Source organism: Lissotriton helveticus, chromosome 6 (assembly GCF_964261635.1).
Source record: "Lissotriton helveticus chromosome 6, aLisHel1.1, whole genome shotgun sequence".
NCBI classification, from domain to species: Eukaryota; Metazoa; Chordata; class Amphibia; order Caudata; family Salamandridae; genus Lissotriton; species Lissotriton helveticus.
The window spans coordinates 29,175,105-29,200,778 of NC_136067.1; the positions used below are offsets into that span (position 1 = coordinate 29,175,105).

Sequence of the window (25,674 nt, forward strand, 5' to 3'; positions counted from 1 at the left end):
TCAACAGTTATTTATTATCATAATCTGTTTTCTTAATTTTATCAACACAAAATTCATCATATGATCACTTTACATTTTCATACTTCATGTTATCACAATACATTATACAATAGCATTATAGTGATATTATTACAATAAATCACAAATCAGATATTTTCACCCCTTGCCCAATGCATTTCGGTACCCACTGGTACCTTCATCAGGGGATAATCTGGAAAGTTAATAAACATAAATGGTGTAAGTGTTCTGTGTATAATGAATGCTAGGGGAGTAACGTTATAACTGGTGATGTCGCATACCTGTTGATGATATATCTATGGTGTGTCAGCTGCAAGAAAACCACGATACTTCATGTTATTTCAAAAAACGTGTGGAAGAATATTTAATCTGAGTACTGTTCAATTCTCTAGGCTTACCTATTGTCGAGTATTGCCTGGAACTCAAGTGCCTGTAGGAAAAAATGCACGGAAAAATGCCTAAAGTTAATTAAACTCTCTACTTAATTTAAAGGGATATCACTGTATCCGAATGTTGGGAATTCCTACCTGATCTTCTCAGTATAAAGAGACCTGCGGAGGCATAAGGAGCGCTTTAAATTTCAGACCACATAATACATGTATCCATGTCATGGTGTTTTTAAAGAAAGCGTACCTGCTCTTTATCGAACTGTCAACCTGCAGATAAACGCATAACAAAATTAACGTTATGTCGTGCCTATATGATGACCCTAACAAGGGTAGCTCTATTGTTTGGGACATACCTGTATTTCACTCCGTTGCCGCTCGTAAAAAGCCACCATCGGTTAATCCGCTTTGTTTGTTCAGCGTTAGACCGGCGCCATACTCGCGTTTGTATTTTACTGACTCTAACGTCTAGTAAACATAAACAATGTACTTCTAGTCTATATGAATGCCTGTAATGTTAGAAAACTGGTGCCGCCATTTAATAATGTCTAGTAACCACCTATTATAAGGCTGTAATCTGAGCGTTTTCTGTGTTATAATTATGCTAAATGTCGTAAAAAGCCGCCCTCGGTTAATACACTCTGTTTGTCCGACGTCATTCTTGTAATTATATTTTACTGACTCTCGCGTCTTGTAAACATACGCGAAATACTTCAGGTCTGTCTGAATACCTTTAATGTTAAAAAACTTGCGCCGCCATTTTGTAATGTCGAGTCGCTACCTATTGTAAGGCTGTAATCCAATCCTATTCTGTGTTATTATTGTACTAAATGACACAGGATGTAAAAAATTTGAAAAATGTACTAACCTCAACGTGTTTGCCACGATGCGTATGTATCTGACTAATTAGGTGATGTGTTTTTGATAGTGTTTGGGCGCTCAATCGTGGGGATGGTATAAGGATTCAGTGGTTGCATAGTAGCAAGATAATTATATATTAGCAGAGAAATAACATGTAGATACTGTTAACAAAAGAATGACATATAAATACTGTACACAATGTTCTGTATGAACGTTATGCAATCGGATCTAATGAAATGTTCAATAGTTAACATATGTTATAAACATAAACAATGCTATGATGATGATATATGATTATATCGAATATTTCCTGGCTTAGTGTTCAATAGTATTTGACGACTGCGTGTCAAAAGCAATGGTTTATGTTATCTAAAGGTAACAAGAAAGATCGTATCTGTCATTTAACCCTGTCGGATGCATGGTCTGTAGAGATTTTATCCAGTATAACTCTCGTTGCAATAGTCTCTGTCTATTGTCTGTTCCTGCTTTAATCTCCACTTTCTCAATGATAAAAAACCGTAGTTGGGAGATTGTGTGGTTTGCTTCCTTCCAATGCGAGGCCAGAGGTGATGATGAATACTGGTTTCGTATTCTGCTTTTGTGTTCCGTTAATCTGGTTTTTATTTTCCTCTCTGTTTTACCCACATAAATTTTTCCACATGGGCACTTAATTCCGTATACCACATTTTGAGCGTTACAATCACTGGTGTGGTGGAGTTTGATGACTTTGCCCGTAGTTGGGTGTGTGAATGTATTTCCTGTGGTTGCATTGTTGCAATGTGTGCAGTTCTGGCACCGGACGGTGCCCTTGTATTCAATCGATCGATTGTCCAGAGTCTTCTGCTTGAGTATTTGTCTTATGTTTGGACCTCTAGTATATGCATGCATTGGTAGTTGTTCAAATATTCCATTGAAATCCTTTTCTGTAGATAAAAGTTCCCATCTTTGATTAATAATCCGTTTGATCGTGGTGGATTGAGTTGTGAATTTGGAGACGAATACCATTCTATCATGTTTTGCTTTGTGCTCTGGTTGGAACAAGGTGCGCCTGTCCAAAGTACCCTGCCATTTCGACCTGGCAACTTAACCCTCTTGCCAGGCCTAAACCGTCCCTTTTATACATATAAGTCACCACTAAGGTAGGCTCTGGACAACCCAGAGGGCAATGTATTTAAGATTGGACATTACGTTTAGGTTTGCATATTCTGGTAATGAAAAGCTCTCAAAGTCATCTTTTCACTACTGCAAGGCATATCTCTCCTTTAGGATAACATGGGCATTGCCTTATTATATTTTTGCAATTACCCATTTGGAAGAGATGGACTTTTCAAGTTTGGTGTCTCTGGAATCACAATGTAAAATCACAACGTATGTTGAAGTGGGAATTTAAATTGCAATTCTGAAAATACCACTTTTGAAACATTGGCATTTTCTAACTTTAGACATTTGGGGCCAGATGTAGGTAAATCTCATTTACCGATTCATAAATACGGAATTTTACCGATTCGGTATTTATGAATCTGTAAATGAGATGTAGGTAAAAATTCGGTATTTTTTACCGAATCGGTATTTGCTATTGAATCCTATGGGCCTTGAAGCCCATAGGATTCAATAGCAAATACCGATTCGGTATTTACCGAATCGGTAAAAATACCAAATTGCTAAGGGGGACAGGGTGTCACTTTGACACCCTGTTGCACCCCTGTAACTGGTGTTTGCGCCATGTGACAAACATACATGCCCTTAGGGCATGTCTGTGTGCCACATGGCACAGGTGTACATGCACAGATGTGCATGTACACAAGAATTCGTAATTTACTATGCAATTGTATTGCATGGTAAATACCGAATTCCAAAGGCCCTGTAGCACTGTTAGAAGTGCTACCTACATCACAAAATACATTTTCGGTATTTTTACCGAATGGTAAATTTACCGAATCGGTAAAATTTACATTTTCGGTAAATTTACTGATTCTGTAATTTTACCGATTCGGTAAAATTACCGAAAATGTAAGTTTTTCTAGTCCCTACATCTCCATAGCACTTTACCGGTCGGAAACCGCCGAAAATCGGTATTTTCGACCGTTTCCGACCGGTAAAGGACTAACTACATCTGGCCCTTGGTGCCTGTTGCCAGTCTCTGATACACTTCTGGGGAGGGTGATAGCTGGGCTTTGTATATACCTCTAGACAGCCAAATAGCATGGAACTTAGGTATAACTTGATGGGCCATCCTGGGAGGATGGGAGGAAGGAGCTGGGCACAGCCTCATATTTACACCTGAACTGGCTGTGTCCTGTCCTCACACAAAGGGCTACATACCCCAGTGTAGTGAGCCTGGAGCAAGGGTTACGAAAGGGGGACCCTGATACACTTCAAAGACCTTGCTTCAAAGGCACAATTGGGTATAAGAGTTGGACCTCTGACACCACCACTTCAGTACGCTTTTCGATGTGACCATCCTGCCAGGAAGAAGAGCTGCTGTGCTGCTGTAAGGACTGCCACTCTGTTGGAATGCTGTTTCCTAGACTCTTGCCTTGCTGTGTTTCCCTGCTGCCTGCTGTGCTGCTTTCTCTTGCCTATGTAAGAAGGACTAGACCTGCCTCACTTGCACACATAGCAGGATCAGTGGAGCTGGCAGAATCCTCGACAATGTACTCGCCTTTGGACTGCTCTCTCAAAAACAACGCCTCTTAAAGCAGTTTTCTCCTACCAGATTGCACTGAGCTCCTTCACATAATGGCATCCTGCAAACCCTCCAACCATTTTGGTGATCCTTTACCCATCAAGCTCTATAAAGATATAAACTCAGCCATTCTCCCTCTTTGGTCCAGGATCATTCATTAATGGGCAAGTAACTCCCATTCCTAAGAAGCCCAGCGCGGACCTATCAGATCCAAACAACTTTTGACTTCTAACTAAGCATGGGCGGATTTAGCGGATCTGGCGTACGCGAATTTGCGAATTTACGGATTTGCAATCCGCAAAATCCGCGAACTCTCGCGAATTTGCGGATTTTTATGTTTTTTGTGTTCGCGAGCGTTCGCGAGGATTTGTGGACCAGTTCGCAATTGCGAACTTACTTGTCGGCTCGCAACGGCCGCGACTATGTTGTTTCTACGTCTGATTTATCATCACAGGTTCACAGCACCCTCTGTTTCACCACTGCCACCCTCTGGTACACCAATGCCACCCTCTGGTACATCCTCACTGCCACCCATTAGGTTTGTTTATCACTGTAGATTATGGGGGTGAAAAAAAGCAAGCACACCTGCCCTGCTTCAACTGCCAAGAATTAATTTGGGGTTGATTAATGTGTCAGTGTTTTTGAAACTTCCTGTCTGGCTGGCACCTGCTTCCTTCCTTATCTGTAATTTGCTTTCTGTTGCAGTGAAAGCAAGCACACCTGCCCTGCTTCAACTGCCATGAATTAATTTGGGGTTGATTAATGTGTCAGTGATTTTGAAACTTCCAGTCTGGCTGGCACCTGCTTCCTTCCTTATCTGTAATTTGCTTTCTGTTGCAGTGCAATTCTTTTTCACTTGTAGCTATTCTATGAGCCTGCTGTTTGGGTCAGAGCAGGGTCATAGAATAGTTGCAAATAGGCAACTGAACTCTGGAGGGGCCCCTCAGGAAGCACTAGAGTGAATGGTTACTAATGTTAAGATTGAACTTTTGCACCTGCTGATTGCTTTCAGTGTTGCAAAAATCGTTTTTCTGCAATTTCGCGCGATTTGCGGGGCGCGAATCCGTGCGAGATCGATTTCGGAAGCGGCGAATTCATGCGAATACACGATTTGTTTTTTTGCGGCGTGTATGTTCGCGTGATTTTTTGCGTGTTCGCAAGGCGCTTGTAGCGATACGTTTGCGAAGTTACCCTAGCGGTCGTACACGGGCGCGGCCATCTTGTTTGCGTGACGTATTTCCGTTTCCGCCCGCTATGTGTAATCTCGCAAAGTGTGCGGCTCGCTAGTACAATTTCGCGCGTGAAAGCGAGGAAAATCTCGCGCGAACTTACCCACGCGGTCGTGAACGGGCGCGGCCATCTTGTTTCTCATTCATTGCTATGGTTCTGGGCATGGTCTCTGTATCCCTTCTTAATCTCTGCCATCCTTTGCTTTTTTGAAGGTTTTTTTGATCTATTTTACTTATTATCTATCCCTCTATTTTTCTAGCTTTATATTGTTGTGTTTTCTGCTACTTTTTGTTAATTTTGAACTACTTTTTTAAACGCTTTTCTTTTCTTCTTCCCTGTTCTATTTCTTCTTTCTTATTTTGCTTCCTTTCTGCCCAGACCATGGCAAAGGGAGCCGGGAAGAAGCCCGCAAAGGGGAAGAGTCCCGCACCCCGTGCCCGGCTCCCGTGCGGGCGTTTGAGGGGGGAGACAGTGACAGCTCAGGAGATTTTTAGCGCGGAGGAGGTGGCCTCACTAATATTCCACGTCCAGCGCCGCCTCCCCAAGACCATCATGGAGGCGGCAAGATCGCAACCGGCTACGGCATCCGGGAGCGCCGGAAGCGGTGGGAGAAGGTGTGCCGGGCCATGTTTAAACACTCTGGGGTCCGGCGCACCTATAACCAGGCCACCCACCGCTGGACGGATGTCATGGACCGGGAACGCTACTTGCTGGACGCGCTCGGCGTAGAGGTCCCCGGGCTTGGTGAGTAGTAGTAGCTATTTCTAGCTATTTCATCACTACTCTGTTTTATCCGGCTCTGTTATTTGCAAATCTTTGTTCTTTACCAAGAGCTATAATGCTGCCGATTACATTGTAGGTAAATTATATTTCAAAATCTTCTATGCATTTCAGGTGCACGGCTCTCCTTCTCAGTAGCCTTGCTACTATGCTTATTTGTTTTGTATTTTGTGTTCATTTCATTGGCCTGAGAAATTATGTATGAGTGTAGTGTAAAGAACTCCGTAATGCTAGACACTAAGGGGTCATATTTTCAATTACCGGCGCATCCCTGCAAAGTAGCAGGGATGCGGCAGTAATTGTGCGCCATGCCACCACCACCCATGGGCCCAAAACGTCACAGAAGCCTTAAGCATCTGTGCCGTAAAGGCGGCGCATTGCTGGAGTTGCGTGCCAACGATTGCGCAGCTCCAGCAATGCTCTGGGGTGCCCTATCTCCCCAATGCTGCATCAAGCCGTACGTCGGCTTCAAGCAGGCGCAGGGTTTGAGTCACGCATCATTGTCCTAAAAGTGACTGATTGACATCTTGTAGATTTCCCTCAGCCACTTTTAGGATTCGTTCCTGCGCAGGAACGCCCTCCCTTGCGCCGGAACGCCCCCTGATGGCGCAGGGCTTTACAACGTGATGCATCTCCCATATGCATCACTTTGTTAATATACGCCGCACCATGGCGCCTCTTTTGTTCTGCCGCTGCGTCACAAAAGTCACGCAACAATGGAGGAAAATGAGCCGCAAGGGGCTTCTAAATCAGCCCCTACAGACTCAAGTCCAGTCCTTCCTTTAGACACTGGGTCATTCATTATGTGTTTAGCAGGCTGTTGGGCCACTGTAGCACTTGTTATTTCCCATTTGTATGCATTTTGGAGCATTTTTGAACACTTTGATGCACCAATGATGTCTTTGGACTTAGTCATTTTTCACTTCATGGAGACTTTAAAAGTGTTAGAAATTCATTTTGGAGGCACACAGAACAGTGCAAATGCAGTTACATAGCATTCAGGACACTGCAATTACAGCTATACAGTTTTTAAATGATTTTGATTTAATACAATTTTTGACCTCCATGAGGAGGGCCCTTGAGCTGAACTTTTACCCAGCTCGGAGTTCCATGACTTCCATGACCTTGTCCCCCTGAAATTGAAAATCGAATTTTCAAAGTATTTTGTAAAACTATTCATTCTGTGTCATTCATTATGTCTTTAGCATGCTATTGGGCCACTGCGGCACTATGTTTTGTTAATTTTAACCAAATTTTGACCTTTTTTGAACACTTTGATGCACCAGTGAAGTTTTTGGACTTAGTCATTTTTCACTTCATGGAGAAATTCATTTTGGAAATACCCAGAACAGTGCAAATGCAGTCATATAGCATTCAGGACACTGCAATTACACCTATATAGTTTTTAAATGATTTTGATGCAATAAAATGTTTGACCTCCATGGGGAGGGCACTCAAGCTAAATATTTTACCCAGTTATGAGTTCCACGACTTCGGACAAAAAAGTGACCATGTCCCCCTGACTTTATTTTTATTTTTTCACTCTGTTTCATTCATTGTGTGTTTATAATGCAAATAAGCCACTGTAACACTCAATTGTTTTTATTTTAAACAATTTCTGTGCATTTTTTCACACTTTGATGCATCTTGGGACACAGCCATTTTTTGCTCCAGGTGCACTTCAAAGGTGTTAGAAATTCATTTTGGAGGTACACAGGACACTACAATTGCACATTTATAGCATTCCAAACACTGCAGTTGCATCTATACACTTTTTACATTATTTTGTGTTATATATTTTTTTGACCTCTTGGAGCACATGAAGCACCATAGCCTTCTGCAGGAGAAGTGACTCTGTACCCTGAATAACTAAAATGTGACAAATATAACTAAAACAGGTGGATGGATGCTAGAATTGTGTCTCATACATTGCTGCTATATCACCTGAGGTATAATTTGGGTTCCTGATGTCCACAAGGACCCACAAACTGTCAAGAGAGTCGGTACCGAAAATTTGCAAAAATTGTCAAAAAAAGTTTTTTTGACAAGATTTGCTAATTTGTCAAATAACTCAGACTGGATATCAGAGACACCTTTTGAGTGTTCAAGACATAAATACACTTGTTAGAAAGGTCAGATCTGATGCTTTCATGTGATCTATATACCTTTGGTCTTATATAAAGTTTTATTTCCAACTTCCAGCCAAGGGAAAAACCTGAGATCGTACCCGATTTTGAGCACCTTGGGCTGGGTGGAAGAAGTGACTTTGACTCCTTAAACACAAAAACTTCAAAAAGTCGCCCCTGGAGGCCAGAAAAGGGTCTTAGACACTCCTGGTATGTCATCTGAGGTATAATATGGGGTCCTTGGGTCCATAATGGAAAAAATGAGTTTGACACCAGACACCTCGAAATGTCACAAATAGGAGTCAGACATGTACCTAGAGCCTGGAAATGACCCCTACCCACTCTTTTTATATCACCAGAGTTATATAATGGGGTCCTGGTGGCTACAGGGACCTGAAAACAGTGATGCTACTTACCCATGTGAATTACCATGTATGTGGCACATTGTAAAGTAGTCTAAATGTGAAGTTGAATGTATGATGTTTTTCAATTACGTCACATGTTCCAAAAAGTATGCCTTACATTTTGTCCCATAGTTCTAAAACCATACAACCTGGAAATATAATTCAAAGTGTAGCATAAAGCAAACATTATGCCCCTGTTCTGTGTCCATTTTCATGCTTGTGCCATGCTTAGAAGTGGTGAGAATCTTTTAGTGATTAAATGCTTGTTTTCAATAAAAAAATCTCAATTATTTTCAAATATGTCCCGTATATTGTGCCATAATTCATGATCCATACTAGATAGAGCTTCATTTGCACATGCAACACATTCTATGGAATGTCCCACTGCAGGATGCCAAATTACATGCCTCTAGGATGTAGAGAAAGTACATAAAAGTAACATTGACTCCAACTTGGGCGATTTTACATCTCCGGCCATCTGGTCACCCAATTTAAACTATTTTTGTTTATAATCAAGTGAGTTTTTATGCTATTGTGCTCATAATGCATCACATTAATCCTTAGCATGTCTATAATAAGCTCCACGTACATCTAATTTCGTGAACCATTCGGCGTCTTTGATTTGGTCTAACAAAGAGGAGATGAGTGGCAAAGCGTATCTGTTCTTGATTGTAATGCCATTCAGGGATCTATAGTCTATGCAACAACAAAAGCCTCCCTCCCGTTTAGGGATAAAGAAGAGGGCTGAGGATGTAGGGGATCTGGAGGGTCTCATGTATCCTAACTCCAACATAGTGTCAAGGTATTCCCTTAAATACTGATTTTCCTTTTCTGTTAAAGAGTACACTCTGATTGTGGGTATACGTGCTCCTGGCTGCAGATCTATACGACAGTCGTATACCCTATGGGGAGGTAAGGAGGTGGCTTGTTCCTTATCAAACACCGAACAGAACTCCTGATATTCCGAGGGTAACTCAGTGTCAGGTTGTTCTACAGTGTATTTCTCTTCTGGAGATAGGGAGACTAGAGTAATTGCTCTCTGCCTAGAATTAGAGGTAGAACCGGAGTTGATTTGGTTTTCTGTATATGTTAATGTTAATGTTAAAAATGCTTATAGAGCGCATGGCTACCCCAGTGACGGCGCGTCCCAACGCTTGCAGGCAGCTTGAAAGTGAGGCGAACTAATCCAAGGGGGAAACGTGTAGCGCCACTTAGGAACCCTAGGTAGAAGGAAACAACCAGGTTTTGATGAGTTTTCTAAATGACAGGTAATTATTTGTAGCACGCACCTCCGAGGGAATCGAATTCCACAGTTTCGGAGCCAAATACCTGAAGGACCGGCCACCAGCTCTGCTCCTTTGGATTTTGATGGTGCAGGCAAGATGGCGGTCCGCCGAGCGGAGGGCACGTGAAGGGACATAGGAAGAACACAGACCTCGCAAAACTCGGGGGCTAGAGCAGTGAAGGATTTTATGAATTAGGCAAAGGGACTTAAATTGAATACGTTGTGTTACCGGAAGCCAGTGTAAACGCCGCAAAATATGGGACGTGTGACAGTATTTTGGTAGGGCGAACAAAATACGAGCAGCTGCATTTTAGGCCCTTTGGAGTCGGTTGATGGCTGTTCGATTAGAGCCCAGCATTAAGACATTGCAGGAGTCTATATGCGATAAAATAAGGGCTTAAACAATTGTCTGGCGTACAGGTGGTTCAAAGAAGCCCAAAATTGGTTTCAGCGACCGTAGGCGACCATAGCACACGCCAGCCACTCTTTTTGCATGGGACTCTAGGGAGAGGGAGTCGTCCATAATCACGCCCAAGTTTTTTACTTCCTTCTTAGGAATGGGAGGCGGACCTAACGTGGGGGGCCACCAGTGATCGTCCCACCTGTGTGTTTCCTTGCCAATCAGGAGTACCTGAGTTTTTGATGAGTTTAACTGCAGGCAATTCGTGGTCATCCATCTGGAGATGGCCAGAATATCATCTTGAAATAATTTGGCTTGGTCCGAATCCATGTCCTTCGAGAAGGAGAAGATAAGCTGCGTGTCGTCCGCGTATGAAATTAATTTGATCTTACGTTCTCTGGCCAACACTGCCAGAGGGCGGACGTACACGTTGAACAACGCAGGGCTGAGCGCCGACCCCTGCGGAACACCGCAACTCAGCGGAAGCCTGCTGGATGAGTATGGTGGAGCATGAACCTGGAAGGAACGGTCAGATAGAAAAGACGCGAACCAATCCAGGGCACCACCTCGGACTCCGATCTCCCATAGTCTTCTAAGTAGAATCCCATGGGAGACCGTGTCAAACGCCGCACTCAAATCCAGCAGGATTAGAGCCGACGTACCACCCAGATCTTGTGTTGCCCTTAGTTGTTCAGTAACGGCCAACAGGGCGGACTCCGTGCTGTGATTAGGCCGGAATCCGTTTTGTGAGTCGTCTAGAATCCCATTGCTCTCCAAGTAGTTGGTCAAGATGTCATTAACGTGCGTTTCTGCCACCATGGCCAAATAAGGCAGCAATGAAATGGGTCTAAAATTTTCAGGCCTGGAAGAGTCCAAGGTGGGCTTTTTTAATAAAGGGTTAACCTTGGCGTGTTTCCATGATTTAGGGATGGTGGAAGACTGAAAAGATCTATTAATCAGCTCCTGACCCTCCGCCAAAATGGAATCCTGAAATAGTTTAAACATTTCAGGTTTAACGGGGTCTTCCGGAGACCCGGACTTGACTTTTACAGCCAGAAGTACCATATTAGCCTGTGAGATGGAAGGGAGAGAATGAAGAGAATAGGGAAGTTCCAGAGAGTCTGGGGAATGGTGAGGGGTCTGAGCAGACCCATCAGATTCAAAAGAGTTATAAATCCCTTGAACTTTACTGACGAAAAAGCAAGCAATCTCTTCACATTGCAAGTCAGATGTTACCATGCAGTTAGGATCCTCTGGTGGCTTAGTCATGTCCTTCACTAAAGAGAAGATGGTTTTAGATCTATTTGCGCTCGAACCAATCAGGTCCGTATAATAGGTGGCTTTGACTTTCTTTATAAGTTTATGATACGCTTTGGTAGTGGATCTGAAGTTCGCTTTTGCCTGAGGATCATACGCTCGTCTCCAGATGTGCTCCAGTAGCTTACATTACTTTTTCTGTTCGGCCAGTGCTACAGAGTACCAAGGGTGGGAATGCTCGCGCTTGGGTCTGGACAGTTTCTTGTGAATGAGGTAGTCAAGTGACGTATTAACCCACTCTCTGTATGCTGTACCAGCTTCCTCCAGATCCTCAGGCCAGTCTGGACGGGAGTTTTTCAGACTGGTCTCGAACATGGCACCATCTAATTTGTGCCATGAGCGCCTCCAACGAGGTGGGGGGAGCTGTTTCCTGGAACCAACTGAGATCTTAATGAAAATTTGAACCAGGAAATGGTCCGACCAGCTGAGGGGGCTGGGAATAGAGGCAGAGTTTTCGGAAATGTTCGTAAATACCGGGTCAAGCAGATGGCCTGCCAAGTGGGATGGACCTTTGACTAGCTGAATAAGTTGGCAAGCCTCAAGATCGCCCAGAAGATCTCGTACAGCAGGGGAGTCACAGCACTCCAGATGGAGATTCAGATCCCCCAGTATACTGAAATTCGCAGATTGTAACGCTAGCGTGGAAATGGTAGAGACCAGTGATTCCTGAAAGGCGCTTGCAGGGGCGGGGGGGCGATAGATCAAGAGCCCTGTAAAGGTAAAGGTATCTGAGACCCTTATCTTAAAAAGGGCGCATTCAAAACCAGCTATGTTAATAGGGGAGAGAGAGCAGGCATAGATGGATTTAAAAATCACTGCTAATCCGCCCCCTCTTTTCTTGGGTCTGTTCTGGGTAAGTGCCGAATAGCCAGAAGGTAGGGTCAGTGTCAGAATGGCAGACGAGTCATCCGTAAGCCACGTTCCTGTTAAGAATAGCAGATCGGGGGATTGATCTGCCAAAAGGTCATGAACATCCTCATGGTGCCTAACTAAAGATCTGCAGTTCAGGCTCAATATGTTTAATTTCATGGACTTTACCGGTGGTAAAGTCAGTGAGTCTTCGGTGGCCGTAAAACCACAATGATGGCATCGTAGGCAGTGCGAGCCTGGATGAAGCAGATGGACCACACACACCGCCTCACGACGGAGAGCGAGTAACTCTTCCCTGGCATAAGTGGCCATGTGGCATAGATCTCAACCAGGGGTTCTGGCAACGGGTAGCGGACCAGCGCGGACGGGCGCAGACGGGCTTGTCTTTGGCGAGTCTTCGGCGTGCTGAAGACGTGCCCGCTGCGCTCCTGCCCCGCCTTCTATTTAGACTACTGAGGGCCAGTCTAATTGGTGAAGGATGCACGGAGGAAGTCGCAGTCACTTCCAGTGTGCTCCTCTTCTAATCTTCCCTCCACAACAAGCTGACCGTGTCAGTGGTGGACCGGGGAAGCAAGGGGATCAATATATACCAAATGCGGCGAGTGAACAAGTTTAAAGGAAGCACAAAAATAATACATGGGAGCAAGTGGTTTTTAAAAGCAAAATAAAGCGCAGCACGCCTCTCTTACTAGTTATGTCTCCTTCTTGTGGTTACTATACTCATCTCTGAACTGAATATGGGTCTGTTGCCAATCGATTAGGGGATTATGTAGCCGCAACCACGGTAGTCCTAATACCACAGGGAACGGAGGGGAATCTATTAAATCAAATGTGAGTGTTTCCCAGTGTGTGATGGCAACATACAGCTCCAAAAGAATGGTAGAATGTGTAATTGGTCCAGATTTCAGAAGACTACCATTGATAGTATACACGACCTCTGGAACCTTTTTTTGTACTTCAGGAATAGCATGGGTAGCCGCCCATTGTTTTGTCCATAAAATTTCCTGAAGCACCTGAATCTATCATGACAGGTTGCTCTAAGGTGCTATCAGGCTAACTCAATATTGAAGGAACAAAAAAGTGTCCGTTTTCAGCCACCAAAGAGGAGACCATATGACGTGTAGGACCCGACGGTGTGGTCTCTGTCAACCTCGGGTCAACTAGTTTTCTGACTTGCGGAACTGTTTTGGTTTTACTGGACATTCCCTTAAAAAAATTCCTGGTTTACCACAATATAGACATAACCGATTGTCACGTCTCCTTTGTTTCTCTGCTTCACTCAGGGGTCCCTTTATGCTGCCTATCTGCATAGGTTCAGGATCATCGAGTTTAATTTCAGCTTCGGGTTTTCTTTCCCTGGTCCCGATTTTAGGATATTCATATCGGACTCTGTCTCTTCGCCTCTCTCCTAACCTATGATCCAACTTCACGACCAGGTCTATTAATTCGGGACACGTGGCCGGGGGATCTACTACGTGAGCCAAAGCATATTTTAGTTCATCACGCAGGCCTTTGTAAAAAAGGGCACTGCGTTTTTCTGTAGGCCAATCAGCTTCCACTACTAATCTATTAAATGCAGAAATATATGTAATAAGGTCTTTAGACCCTTGCTTAAGATTTAATAATTCCATGTCTGCCGCATGAGTGAATGTATGCTTATCAAACATTTTTCTTAATTCACGCCTGAACGCGTTATAATCCAGCAAAAGAGGATTATCTTTATCAATCAAGGGGATGGTCCAATATGCGAACATTTTCATGGCGCAATTTGAAGCAGAGAACCTGATGCAATCAACGGCTTGGACCAAAATTAAAATGTATTGCCGTTTTATCGACGACATTTTTCTAATATGGCGAGACACAAAGGAATCACTTTTGGATACAATTCACCAATTAAATGACGTGAACCCAAGAATTCAATTCACATACAAGGTGGACAACAGCACAATGGATTTCCTTGATGTGAGAATAACTAAACATGCCTCAGGATTCAACACGGAATTGTATACTAAAACTACAGATCGTAACAGTGCGTTGCACTACACGAGCTTTCACCCAAGATCATTAGTGGAAAATTTACCGGTTTCTCAGTTTATCCGCATTAAGAGAATAGGCTCACAGACCAACACATGCAATGCAAACATAGATCGGTTTGCCCAAAGATACAAAGAACGTGGATACCCTACGGCAGAAGTAGAACAGAGTATTGAGAGAGTCAATCAGATGGACAGGCGCACCTTGTTCCAACCAGAGCACAAAGCAAAACATGATAGAATGGTATTCGTCTCCAAATTCACAACTCAATCCACCACGATCAAACGAAGTATTAATCAAAGATGGGAACTTTTATCTACAGAAAAGGATTTCAATGGAAAATTTGAACAACTACCAATGCATGCATATACTAGAGGTCCAAACATAAGACAAATACTCAAGCGGAAGATTCTGGACAATCTATCGATTGAATACAAGGGCACCGTCCGGCGCCAGAACTGCACACATTGCAACAATGCAACCACAGGAAATACATTCACACACCCAACTACGGGCAAAGTCATCAAACTCCGCCACACCAGTGATTGGAACGCTCAAAATGTGGTATACGGAATTAAGTGCCCATGTGGAAAAATGTATGTGGGTAAAACAGAGAGGAAAGTAAAAACCAGATTAACGGAACACAAAAGCAGAATACGAAACCAGTATTTATCATCACCTCTGGCCTCGCATTGGAAGGAAGCAAACCACACAATCTCCCAACTACGGTTTTTTATCATTGAGAAAGTGGAGATTAAAGCAGGAACAGACAATAGACAGAGACTATTGCAACAAGAGTTATACTGGATAAAATCTCTACAGACCATGCATCCGACAGGGTTAAATGACAGATACGATCTTTCTTGTTACCTTTAGATAACATAAACCATTGTTTTTGACACGCAGTCGTCAAATACTATTGAACACTAAGCCAGGAAATATTCGATATAATCATATATCATCATCATAGCATTGTTTATGTTTATAACATAGGTTAACTATTGGACATTTCATTAGATCCGATTGCATAACGTTCATACAGAACATTGTGTACAGTATTTATATGTCATTCTTTTGTTAACAGTATCTACATGTTATTTCTCTGCTAATATATAATTATCTTGCTACTATGCAACCACTGAATCCTTATACCATCCTCACCATTGAGCGCCCAAACACTATCAAAAACACATCACCTAATTAGTCAGATACATACGCATCGTGGCAAACACGTTGAGGTTAGTACATTTTTCAAATTTTTTACATCCTGTGTCATTTAGTACAATAATAACACAGAATAGGATTGGATTACAGCCTTACAATAGGTAGCGACTCGACATTACAAAATGGCGGCGCAAGTTTTTTAACATTAAAGGTATTCAGACAGACCTGAAGTATTTCGCGTATGTTTACAAGACGCGAGAGTCAGTAAAATATAATTACAAGAATGACGTCGGACAAACAGAGTGTATTAACCGAGGGCGGCTTTTTACGACATTTAGCATAATTATAACACAGAAAACGCTCAGATTACAGCCTTATAATAGGTGGTTACTAGACATTATTAAATGGCGGCACCAGTTTTCTAACATTACAGGCATTCATATAGACTAGAAGTAAATCGTTTATGTTTACTAGACGTTAGAGTCAGTAAAATACAAACGCGAGTATGGCGCCGGTCTAACGCTGAACAAACAAAGCGGATTAACCGAGGGTGGCTTTTTACGAGCGGCAACGGAGTGAAATACAGGTATATCCCAAACAATAGAGCTACCCTTGTTAGGGTCATCATATAGGCACGACATAACGTTAATTTTGTTATGCGTTTATCTGCAGGTTGACAGTTCGATAAAGAGCAGGTACGCTTTCTTTAAAAACACCATGACATGGACACATGTATTATGTGGTCTGAAATTTAAAGCGCTCCTTATGCCTCCGCAGGTCTCTTTATACTGAGAAGATCAGGTAGGAATTCCCAACATTCGGATACAGTGATATCCCTTTAAATTAAGTAGAGAGTTTAATTAACTTTAGGCATTTTTCCGTGCATTTTTTCCTACAGGCACTTGAGTTTCAGGCAATACTTGACAATAGGTAACCCTAGAGAATTGAACAGTACTCAGATTAAATATTCTTCCACACGTTTTTTGAAATAACATGAAGTATCGTGGTTTTCTTGCAGCTGACACACCATAGATATATCATCAACAGGTATGCGACATCACCAGTTATAACGTTACTCCCCTAGCATTCATTATACACAGAACACTTACACCATTTATGTTTATTAACTTTCCAGATTAGCCCCTGATGAAGGTACCAGTGGGTACCGAAATGCATTGGGCAAGGAGTGAAAATATCTGATTTGTGATTAATTGTTATAATATCACTATAATGCTATTGTATAATGTATTGTGATAACATGAAGTATGAAAATGTAAAGTGATCATATGATGAATTTTGTGTTGATAAAATTAAGAAAACAGATTATGATAATAAATAACTGTTGAATAACTGTGAAAATTGTGTAAAAGTTGAAACACTGAAAGTGTTGGATTAACACCAAGTGCACAGTGCGCAACTGGATGGGTTCGGTACTCATCATAACTCAGTAGATCTCTCTATTTAGGACAGGAGTCAGGCAGAGGGTATCAGAAAAAAGATCGTTGGGTTAAAGGACCCAATATATCAGGCCTCTCTCCACTCTCCAGGGCTGCACTGTATAGAGTTTTGATCCATATGAAAATGGGCAGAGATCTACAGTCATTAGCATAAAGAGTGGATGTAAAAATAACTTAAAGTCCTAGACTTATTACATTTAGTGGACGAGTTGTTTTTATTTAACATTTCATAATTATTTAAACATCTCTTTGCTGACGAAAAGCATATGAAATTCAATAAAAGATACATTGGTGGGACGAATAAGATTAGGGCTCACTTATCCTTACAAAGCCTACCAAATCTAGCTATATAATAAATTTTAACGTGGAACACACCGGATATTTTGATGGGAAAAATACAGTCTGCTGGCAGGTGTCAATATCGCAGCGGGAGCAGCATGGCTCATCGTGCCCGGTACCTGTGCATGGCAAGTTTTGTGTGAAAAATCCTCTGATCGCGTAATGAATTACAGGAGACATATACGCGACACTGAGTCTAACTTCGCAGGTGCATCCAGGTATATTACTATTGATGTCATGAGTGCTGCCTCTGGCTCATGACATACCAAGAGGGGTGCAATTGTGGGGACATCAGGAATGGAGAACAATTAATTGAAGGAGTCAAAATGGTTATGTCTGGGTCTTTTTACAATTAAATCAGTTATTCTTAGAGTTAAACTAAAAGGTGGCTTATTTATGTGCCCTTGCGTCAATTCTTACGACGCCGGTGCGTCAGTTTTTGTACGCACCAGCAGCGTAAGAAATGAGCCTTGTTGCACCGAATTTACAAAGCGATGCATCTACCGAGATGCGTCACTTTGTAAACCCCTGCGCCACTTTATACCTGCGCCAATGTAAGCAGGGTGGGAGTTCCAACGCAAGAGAGGGTCGCAGAAGTGACGCAGTGAAGTCTATGAGATTTCACTGCGCCACTTCTAGGACGCAAATGCGTCAATATCTTACACCTGCCTCCAGGCAGGCGTAAGACTGACACAGGCACATTTCACATCGGACTTACCCATGTGAAATGACCTATTGCTGGAGTTGCGTCACTTTTGTGACACACTTTAGCAATGCGTCATTCTTGCGTCTACAGATTCATCAGAAATACTGACATATCTGTAACTCTTTGTGACATGATGCGTCATATGGTAAGTATGACGCATCATTGGTGTCGCAAGGAGGGCAGAATGAAAAGTGACGTATCACTGTTTTCACGCAGTGATGTGTCACTTTTCATAAAAGAGTCCCAAAGGGGCTCAATTACAAGCCCCTTGTGCCAACAATGCGTCACTTTCTTTTGGGTTACATCTGTTTTGCCTGCGTTGGAATCAGCTGTGCCGCATTAGTTTTCAATTTATACAAGTGGCCGATATGCGCACTTTTATAAGTCACATTCAGGACCAATATGTAAGAGTGGAAGGTAAATTTGTCCCCTTTGATGCTCTCACACATTGATGTCCGGAGCGTAGGCTACTAGCTTCAAACTGAAGTGACGCTGCCTCACTTATTTGACGCACTGCTGTTGTTGCATCGGCTTCCTTGGCCCATGGGGAGCCGTATCAGAAATACGGCGCATCCGTGGCATTCTAAGCTATTTTGCCGCAGACACAAGTAAAGTGATGCCTGGCTGCGGTTTCTTGTGAATGAGTCCCAGAAAGTGGTGGCATTTTTAAGTCAAAACACTGAGATCAAACAAAAACAGCTTTTCCACACATTGCTGGTATTGGGATTCCCAAATTGAGATCTTTTCAGACATAGAAGAGTTGACTCGGAGAAATGGCCGATTTAGATCAGGTTTAGACTGGATTGCAGGTGGGCATTTAGCAGATCATATGATTAATGTGCACGTGAAGCATTTATTTAGAATTGTTACAAAGTTATCTCTGTATACTTCCTTGGAAAGGACACTTCCTGAAGGTTCATGAATCGATCACAGAATCACTGGTCGGGCAGCGTAAGACAGCGCTTGTTGGGGACGATTCATGTAGGAGGCACTGTCCCTGCGCACCTGTGTTTTACAAGTATAGACAGTACCAGCCCCCCATTAAACAAGACTCCACAGTTGTTCCAGGTTTATCACAGAATATAGAATACTGATTTTTGCACAGCACTATCTTCCCGATACATTTGAACCATCCTGTTGTTCTACACTCACAGGCAGTACGGGGTATGGCGGGAACAGTGATTTTACAGCCATTTCCAAACCAATGATAGACATACTCGCAGTCACATCTGTCAGAATATCCTCCACAGTTACCAGCCCCCTGGAGGCAGGTGCCCAGAGATGTATCTGGGTAGGTACAAAAGAACGCGTTGGGCTGGACACAGTCTCTGATTTTCCCTACACAGGTCTTCTTGTTGAGTATGCAGGTGCAGGCCTTGTTGGCGGGTGGCGCTGCCGCTATCACGCATCCTCCATTTTGATAAACACAGTTGCACGAATCAACGGCACGACGGCGGAGACCTACAAAGCAGACACGGGTAGAATTGAGTTAAAGAACAGCAAGGAATGTACTTTGCATCCTACAGTATCTCAGAGTTGTAATGTTCTGAGTGTCGCATGCAGTCCATCAAGCACGCAAGCGGCACAGGCGGATTGGTAAGATTTAAAAAATGAATAAAATCCCCATTTGAAATAGCAAGTGCAGGATAATTTTAGAATATATTGAGCACCTCTCCCTTAATTTAATAAAGTATAGGAGAAAAGGGTCACACCAAGACACATGAGACACGCAACTCATCATCAGTCATCTAACAACTTCATTTTGGTTCAGACACCCATAAAAGTACACAGTAGCAAAGCATCACTGATAACACACAGGCAATGTGCATGTTCGATACAAAAGATACAGGGTTCACTACAGTACAAGTGGGATGCAATAGAGCACAAGGAGGCAGCTTCATACTGAGACAATGTCCAGGAGCACAAATACACAATTCACTACAAGCACCCATTTGAAATAGGTCTAGAACATGGCTCATCTCTTTATGATAGAGCACATCAGAGTGTCTCCTTGCTATTATAAATTCCAGAAGGGCAAAAAAACAAAAAAAACATACGGATCAGCTCTAAAAGCGCCCACCATGCCAATAGTGATGTCCAGCAGTACATACTATTTCAGAGGTATTCCCGCACTTTTCTGATGTAGGTTATCAAAAAATATATAGGGCCTTATTTATGAGCCCCTTGCGCCTCCGGAATGTCACTTTTTGTGATGCTCCGATGGCACAGAAGCCTGCGTGATATTTATCAAGCAGAACTAGGCCACTTTTTCGGGCTTAATGCTGTCTGAAAAATACCAGTCCCTTTTTATCGACTCCAGCACCATGAAATACCAGGAAGGCACGTTTGGTTTAGGAGCTTGATGCATAATAAAAAATAAGAATTGAGCACAGAAAATAGATGCTTTAATAGTTAAGTGCAGGCAACTGTTGCGGCAGGATTAATTAAACAAGTAGGAAGTGTTGAGCACAGCAAATGAATGTATAAAAACAGAGCACTGGGAGCAGAGGAGGGAGAGTGTTGAATAGGAAACTGTGCCAGAAAGGTCTGAGCAAAGCAATCGGACATTTGGAGAGATAAACTTTTGAAAGGACAAAAAGAGCACAGAAAGAGCAGTACGTGTGTTGCAGGATTCAGTGAACATACACATAGGAACATCTCAGTGGAGGGAATGGGCACACATTCGGTACTGGAAACGTAATGGAGAGAGGAGAAAAAGAAACAAGCACAGGAATAACTGATGACCGGAAACGGGAGCAGGAGGGCATGGGTGCAGCTACGGGCACCGGAAGGGCCAAATAGAGAAAACTAGCACAACCTTACTTACATGCGCGCACAAGAAGGATGAACAGAGGAACTAGGTGAAAGACAGATTGAGTACTGTATACCTTGCAGAGAGAGCAAAGAAAAGGAAACGAGCACAGCAAGAGCTCAGAAACAACAAGCTCTGGGCATTGCAGGGGGCGGGGCAGCCGAACCCTTTGAAGTAGCTCACGGCAAAAAAAGCAATTAGGGGGGAGGAGAAGGGAGGCCTGTGGGAGGGAGGCTGATGGCATTGAGGTGGGGAAATGCGCGTACTTGTGATCGTGAACTGTTGGAAATCCGCAGAAATCCGCCTGATCCGCCTGATGGTTTGAGCTCTTGGTTACACTGCGGGATATTAATAGGCGAGCTCTAAAAACAGTTTAGGTGTACTTTGAGAAGTAAGGCAGACATTTTAGAAAGGTAGCCAAGTTGGGAAAACATGGCAATCTCCTCTCATGAAAGAGTCATGCAACACTTTTAGGCAGGGGCTACTGTCATCGACAGACATGTAGAGAATACCAAAACTTACAGTAGGCCCACTGCTGGTCATTGTTTAGCTTTCTTGTTTGTCAATCTAATATATTTGCTTCTTACGCAACAATTTTCCTTCCTCCTCTTGTTATTCTCCCTCCCGTGGATCTTTGCTTTTTTACATTCATTTTTATTTTGGGTATTTGTAACCTTCCACAGCTTGACATCAAGGAACTTCTTTTTTCCTCTGAGCACCCCATGGGAGTGCATGTGTGTTCATGCTCTATCCCACACATCCCTTCCACCCATGCTCTCCTGTGCTACTCCAGCTCTCTTTTCCCAAAGCACAGCAACAGCGACAGCGACTCCCCAGTGTTTGACTAAAAGCTTTATGAAGCTGGTTTAGTTGTATCCCCTGTGTTCGCAACTAGTTGCATTTATTACACTGGGGAAGTGCAGGATGCTGCACTCCATCTCTGCTAGAGATGTTGCTTCTTCCACAGCCTCATAAATCATCTCACTGGGCTGCTGCAGAGCACCAATTGGCCTGAGACTTTATTCCATTTTGGGGCCATGTGGAAAGTAAATTAGGCTTGGGAAACTTTTTTTCTTTGAAGATGCACACTTCCTAATCCACGGGCTCAGACAGCTCTTATGTTCTTTTATGTACCTTCAACCTGTTGTGGCCCTCTTGGGTCTCTGAGCTGCATGATCAGTAACTCCATGACATGTGTTGGTCTTCAGGTGTGGCTCTGGGCAGGGTTCCCTTTCATACTGCAGGTTGTCGTCCTGCTTAACACCAGTCAAAGGCAGGTGTTGAATCCCTGCTACTAATGTGCCTTATTGCGTGTTTTTGGCTCGCATCACCGATCTGGCTGCTCGTTGAGAATATCGTGAAGTGGTGTTTTAGTTCGTTTTTGCACTGGAACGCCAACTCTGCATATCATTAGCGTTAGTTGCCGCTGTCATCCATGGCGGTGTTTTATGCAGCAGCTATAGCTGAGAAACTGGCGATATAGGCAGTTTGCACCAGCTTGGGGAAGGTGCGTATAGTCTATCGCCACTCAGCAATGAGTCCTTGAGAATATGCACCTAGGTTTCCTGTTTAGCAATTACTGTCCACAATTATGTATGACTACATACCAACTAGAGAGTTCCCTCGTGTGGTCTTTGTACCTGGGTTTCAATGCAACCTTCAGTGGTTTACCGAGCTTTTACTTTTGCTCATTATAAAGGAAGGGCCACACATCCCAAAATGCAGAGGATACCTCAGGACAGGAGAGGGACCCAAACATATCTTGAGACATCTTAATAATTGTGCACATTCACATCCACGTGAGACGTGCCTTCACTTAGGATGGGTGGATGGCTAGATAAACCTTGCTTTATTGTTTCAGTACTGATGTTCCATAAGCCCAAGGGCACAAGTGACAATATGCTTCCCTTTTAACAGGATGGCATGCCAACCATGTCAACCAGCAGCATGGATGTGTGCTGAACATGATTATGAAATATCCAAAGTGCTTGTGCTCATCAGTAATTCAGCACAGGGAGAGCTAAGCTTTCATCATACAAAGCTGGATGAGTGTGCAGTCTTTATCGTGCACAGAATCAACACGAATATTGTATCAATATTGTGCAGTATGGGCAGATGCACGTTTAGTAGATGGTGTGCACCTCTGCCCATCTGTGAACTGCACCCCTGCTGGCCAGCTTCTGCTTTTCCTCAAATGCCTCTTCTCGCCCTACTTGTTGCAGACAGTACTTCCATGATGTTCACTTCCATTTGAGATTAAACTAGACTCTTTCTTTCTGCCACAAGCATTTCACTGGTAACATGTTTTGAGCTCATTGTTTGGCTTACTTCATGATTTAGCCATGTGTACTAAGATGTCTGCTAGAGCACCTTTGGAGATGTGCACCTCAATTCAGGAAGGACCTCAAGACCCGGCTCTTCGACTCAACAGCCGATACACCACCCTCACTCAGCGCCTTGAGGCCCTTACTGGTGAATAGTAGCGCTTTACAAGAAACCTGATTGATAAACAAGAACCTTTTGAGCCTATTGCGATTTGTGAAAAGTAGCTACAGAAATCTGAAGATACCAAAGTGCCACTGAGCAGCCAATTCTATATATTCAAGGTTAATTTTAGCAAATCATTCCGTGGTTTCTGATTGCAGATGTGCAGTTGTTCCATGGCGCTCCAGCCGTCTCGAGGTTTAATCCAGTTGACATCTTATTGAAGTAAGCTGTGCGGCCCTGATGAAGCCCTGAGATTCTGCACACACGCTCTAGCTAACGTTTTGCAGAGCTAACCTAGGCGAACGAGGAACACGCAATACCATTGATCAGCTAATAACCTACCGATCTTCCTGTGAGATGAGTGTGCATTCACAGAGCACAGAATCAACACGAACATTGTAGCAAAGACTCCCATACCGCCAAGGGAAAGCACTGAATTCCTGAGGGGAAAAAGATACAATGATTTAGTCAATTTCTTCCAAAAGACATTGGAAAGTGACTTTTTCCCCAAAACCCTTTTACCACTTAAAAGATGTATATTGGATCTCAGAGTTTGACAGCGCACAACAATTTTCTGCTTTTCTAGCTGACTCTTACTGTATAAATGCCTAAATGTAGCTCATTCACAATTAAAGATTTGGCTGGTAAATAATTTATAGCGAAGAGCGCGCAAAGGCCCGCATCCCCAATCACTCAGAATGGCCCCAACGCCTCTGGACATCCTTGGGATGAAACACATCTACTTGAACCTAGCAGGGAAGGGCCCATCCTACGGGGAAATCTGATCACCCCGCGGTAACAACTTTTTTGACGCACTAGAGACAGGAACCTCTTTCTTATTTTGTCTTTCCTACTTTTCTTTTTCTGACTGTGCTTTGGGGACAGGGGTGGGGGGGTGGGGATGTTTTTTTCTTTTTTTGGGGGACTCTTTCTTCTTGATTGGAAATCCAGACATGAGCATCACGGGCCCTGCGTGGCTCGGTCGGGCAATCTGGCCTCTGCGAGGCGCATGTACAGTTATCATCTGGTGGTTTTCTAATAAAAAAGATTTAAACATAAAGTGAGATAATAAACATAAAGACGGGCTTTGGTTCTTGATAACTCACATTTACGCTTGATAGCTTTCGTATGTTTTCTGTTGCACAATGTTAGGCCAGAATATGATGACGGCTCATAGTCAGGCTCATGTCACGTGCACAATCACTCGGAGACGTGGAGGCCAACTCGGTATCCTTCACCCCGGTCACCCCAGACAAAAGGTGCCACCATTCTTAGTCCTGCTCATACACTCTATAAATCAGAGCGCCTAGAGACCTGCCGGTGATTCGGCGCTATACAAAACCCAGTTAACAATAACACTAACAATAACAATAATAATATTTCCCAGTGATAAGCATACATCAGCCTCGAGCCCTAGGCTCGTCTCAGTTGCCCAGAAATATAAGAGTATCTTAGCACAATCTCTCTGGAGGCCTAAATGATGTAATTATGGCCGAATACATCAACGGGCAAGCGCACTGTTTCACTATAATAAATACAACATTAATTTGCTAGCCTCCGGCTCAAATGGCCGCTCAGTGCTTACTTGGATTCTCACCTGTCGGAAAGAGAAATTCAGCTGGAGCTGGCGAGGAACACAGGAGCTGCCAGGAAGGAGAAGGCGCCTCAGCACAATGTTTCAAGATTTCGCCAGATGACGCTGCAGGAAAGACCAGAGCTCCTAGACCGGCAAGAGAGTTTGAATAGAGAATGGTTTCCACGGGGTCAGGCCACTCTTTATAGAACGCTGCCACGCCCAAGATCACCGCCTCCAGGGCAGCTGGGACTTTAACCTTCAACGAATTGCGAAGGAAATAAAGAACAGAGGGCATTCTAAACAAAAGAAACAAAATACTGGCAACACACGTTGCCTCATTCAATGCCTTTGGCTACCATATGCTGTTTACCACGGAGTACCTCAAGTATGATGGCAGCATGGGGTAAGCCAGAAGGGAGTGCACAAGAACCACTGCTTGGTTGGGGCGGGCCCTAGACCGCGCACCGCCGCAGCGCCGACACAGGGAAACATGTCCAGCGCCTGTTTGCTCTGTTTTCCCATCTTGACCTAAATAAAGGATACCATCATCTCGAGCTAGGAGAGAACTGCAGATATATTACCACTTTTTCTACTCATTTTGATATGTTCAAATACAAAAGACTGAGAAGCATATTCATGAGAGCTTCAAGTCATGCATGCACCACGCAACGTGCTACATGCACAACGCAAAGCTCCAAGTCATATTTATGAAGCCACACAAAGCCACTTTACATGG

The 25,674-nt window shown here is 43.4% G+C and overlaps 1 protein-coding gene across 2 annotated transcripts; it reads right to left on the minus strand.

The window, feature by feature from the left end:
* Positions 1-17,206: 17,206 nt before the first annotated feature.
* LOC144762147 (uncharacterized) lies at positions 17,207-25,120 on the minus strand. 2 transcript variants are annotated; one of them, XM_078647297.1, is made up of 3 exons: positions 24,960-25,120; positions 23,705-23,802; positions 17,207-19,524 (listed from the first exon to the last, which is right to left on the minus strand). In XM_078647297.1, the coding sequence occupies exons 2-3, from the start codon at positions 23,775-23,777 to the stop codon at positions 19,076-19,078; spliced, it is 522 nt and encodes a 173-aa protein (XP_078503423.1). In that variant the 5' UTR covers positions 23,778-23,802; positions 24,960-25,120; the 3' UTR covers positions 17,207-19,075. The 2 variants fall into 2 exon arrangements, with proteins under 2 accessions (XP_078503423.1, XP_078503424.1); XM_078647298.1 differs by having other exon boundaries at positions 24,948-25,120.
* Positions 25,121-25,674: the final 554 nt, after the last annotated feature.

Excerpts from the sequence above, each read along its gene's own strand:
- LOC144762147 (XM_078647297.1), bottom strand. The coding sequence starts at position 23,777 with ATGGGAGTCTTTGCTACAATGTTCGTGTTGATTCTGTGCTCTGTGAAT. Across the intron at positions 19,525-23,704 it reads CTCATCTCACAGGAAGATCG|GTCTCCGCCGTCGTGCCGTT; the intron begins GTAGGTTATTAG and ends TCTGCTTTGTAG.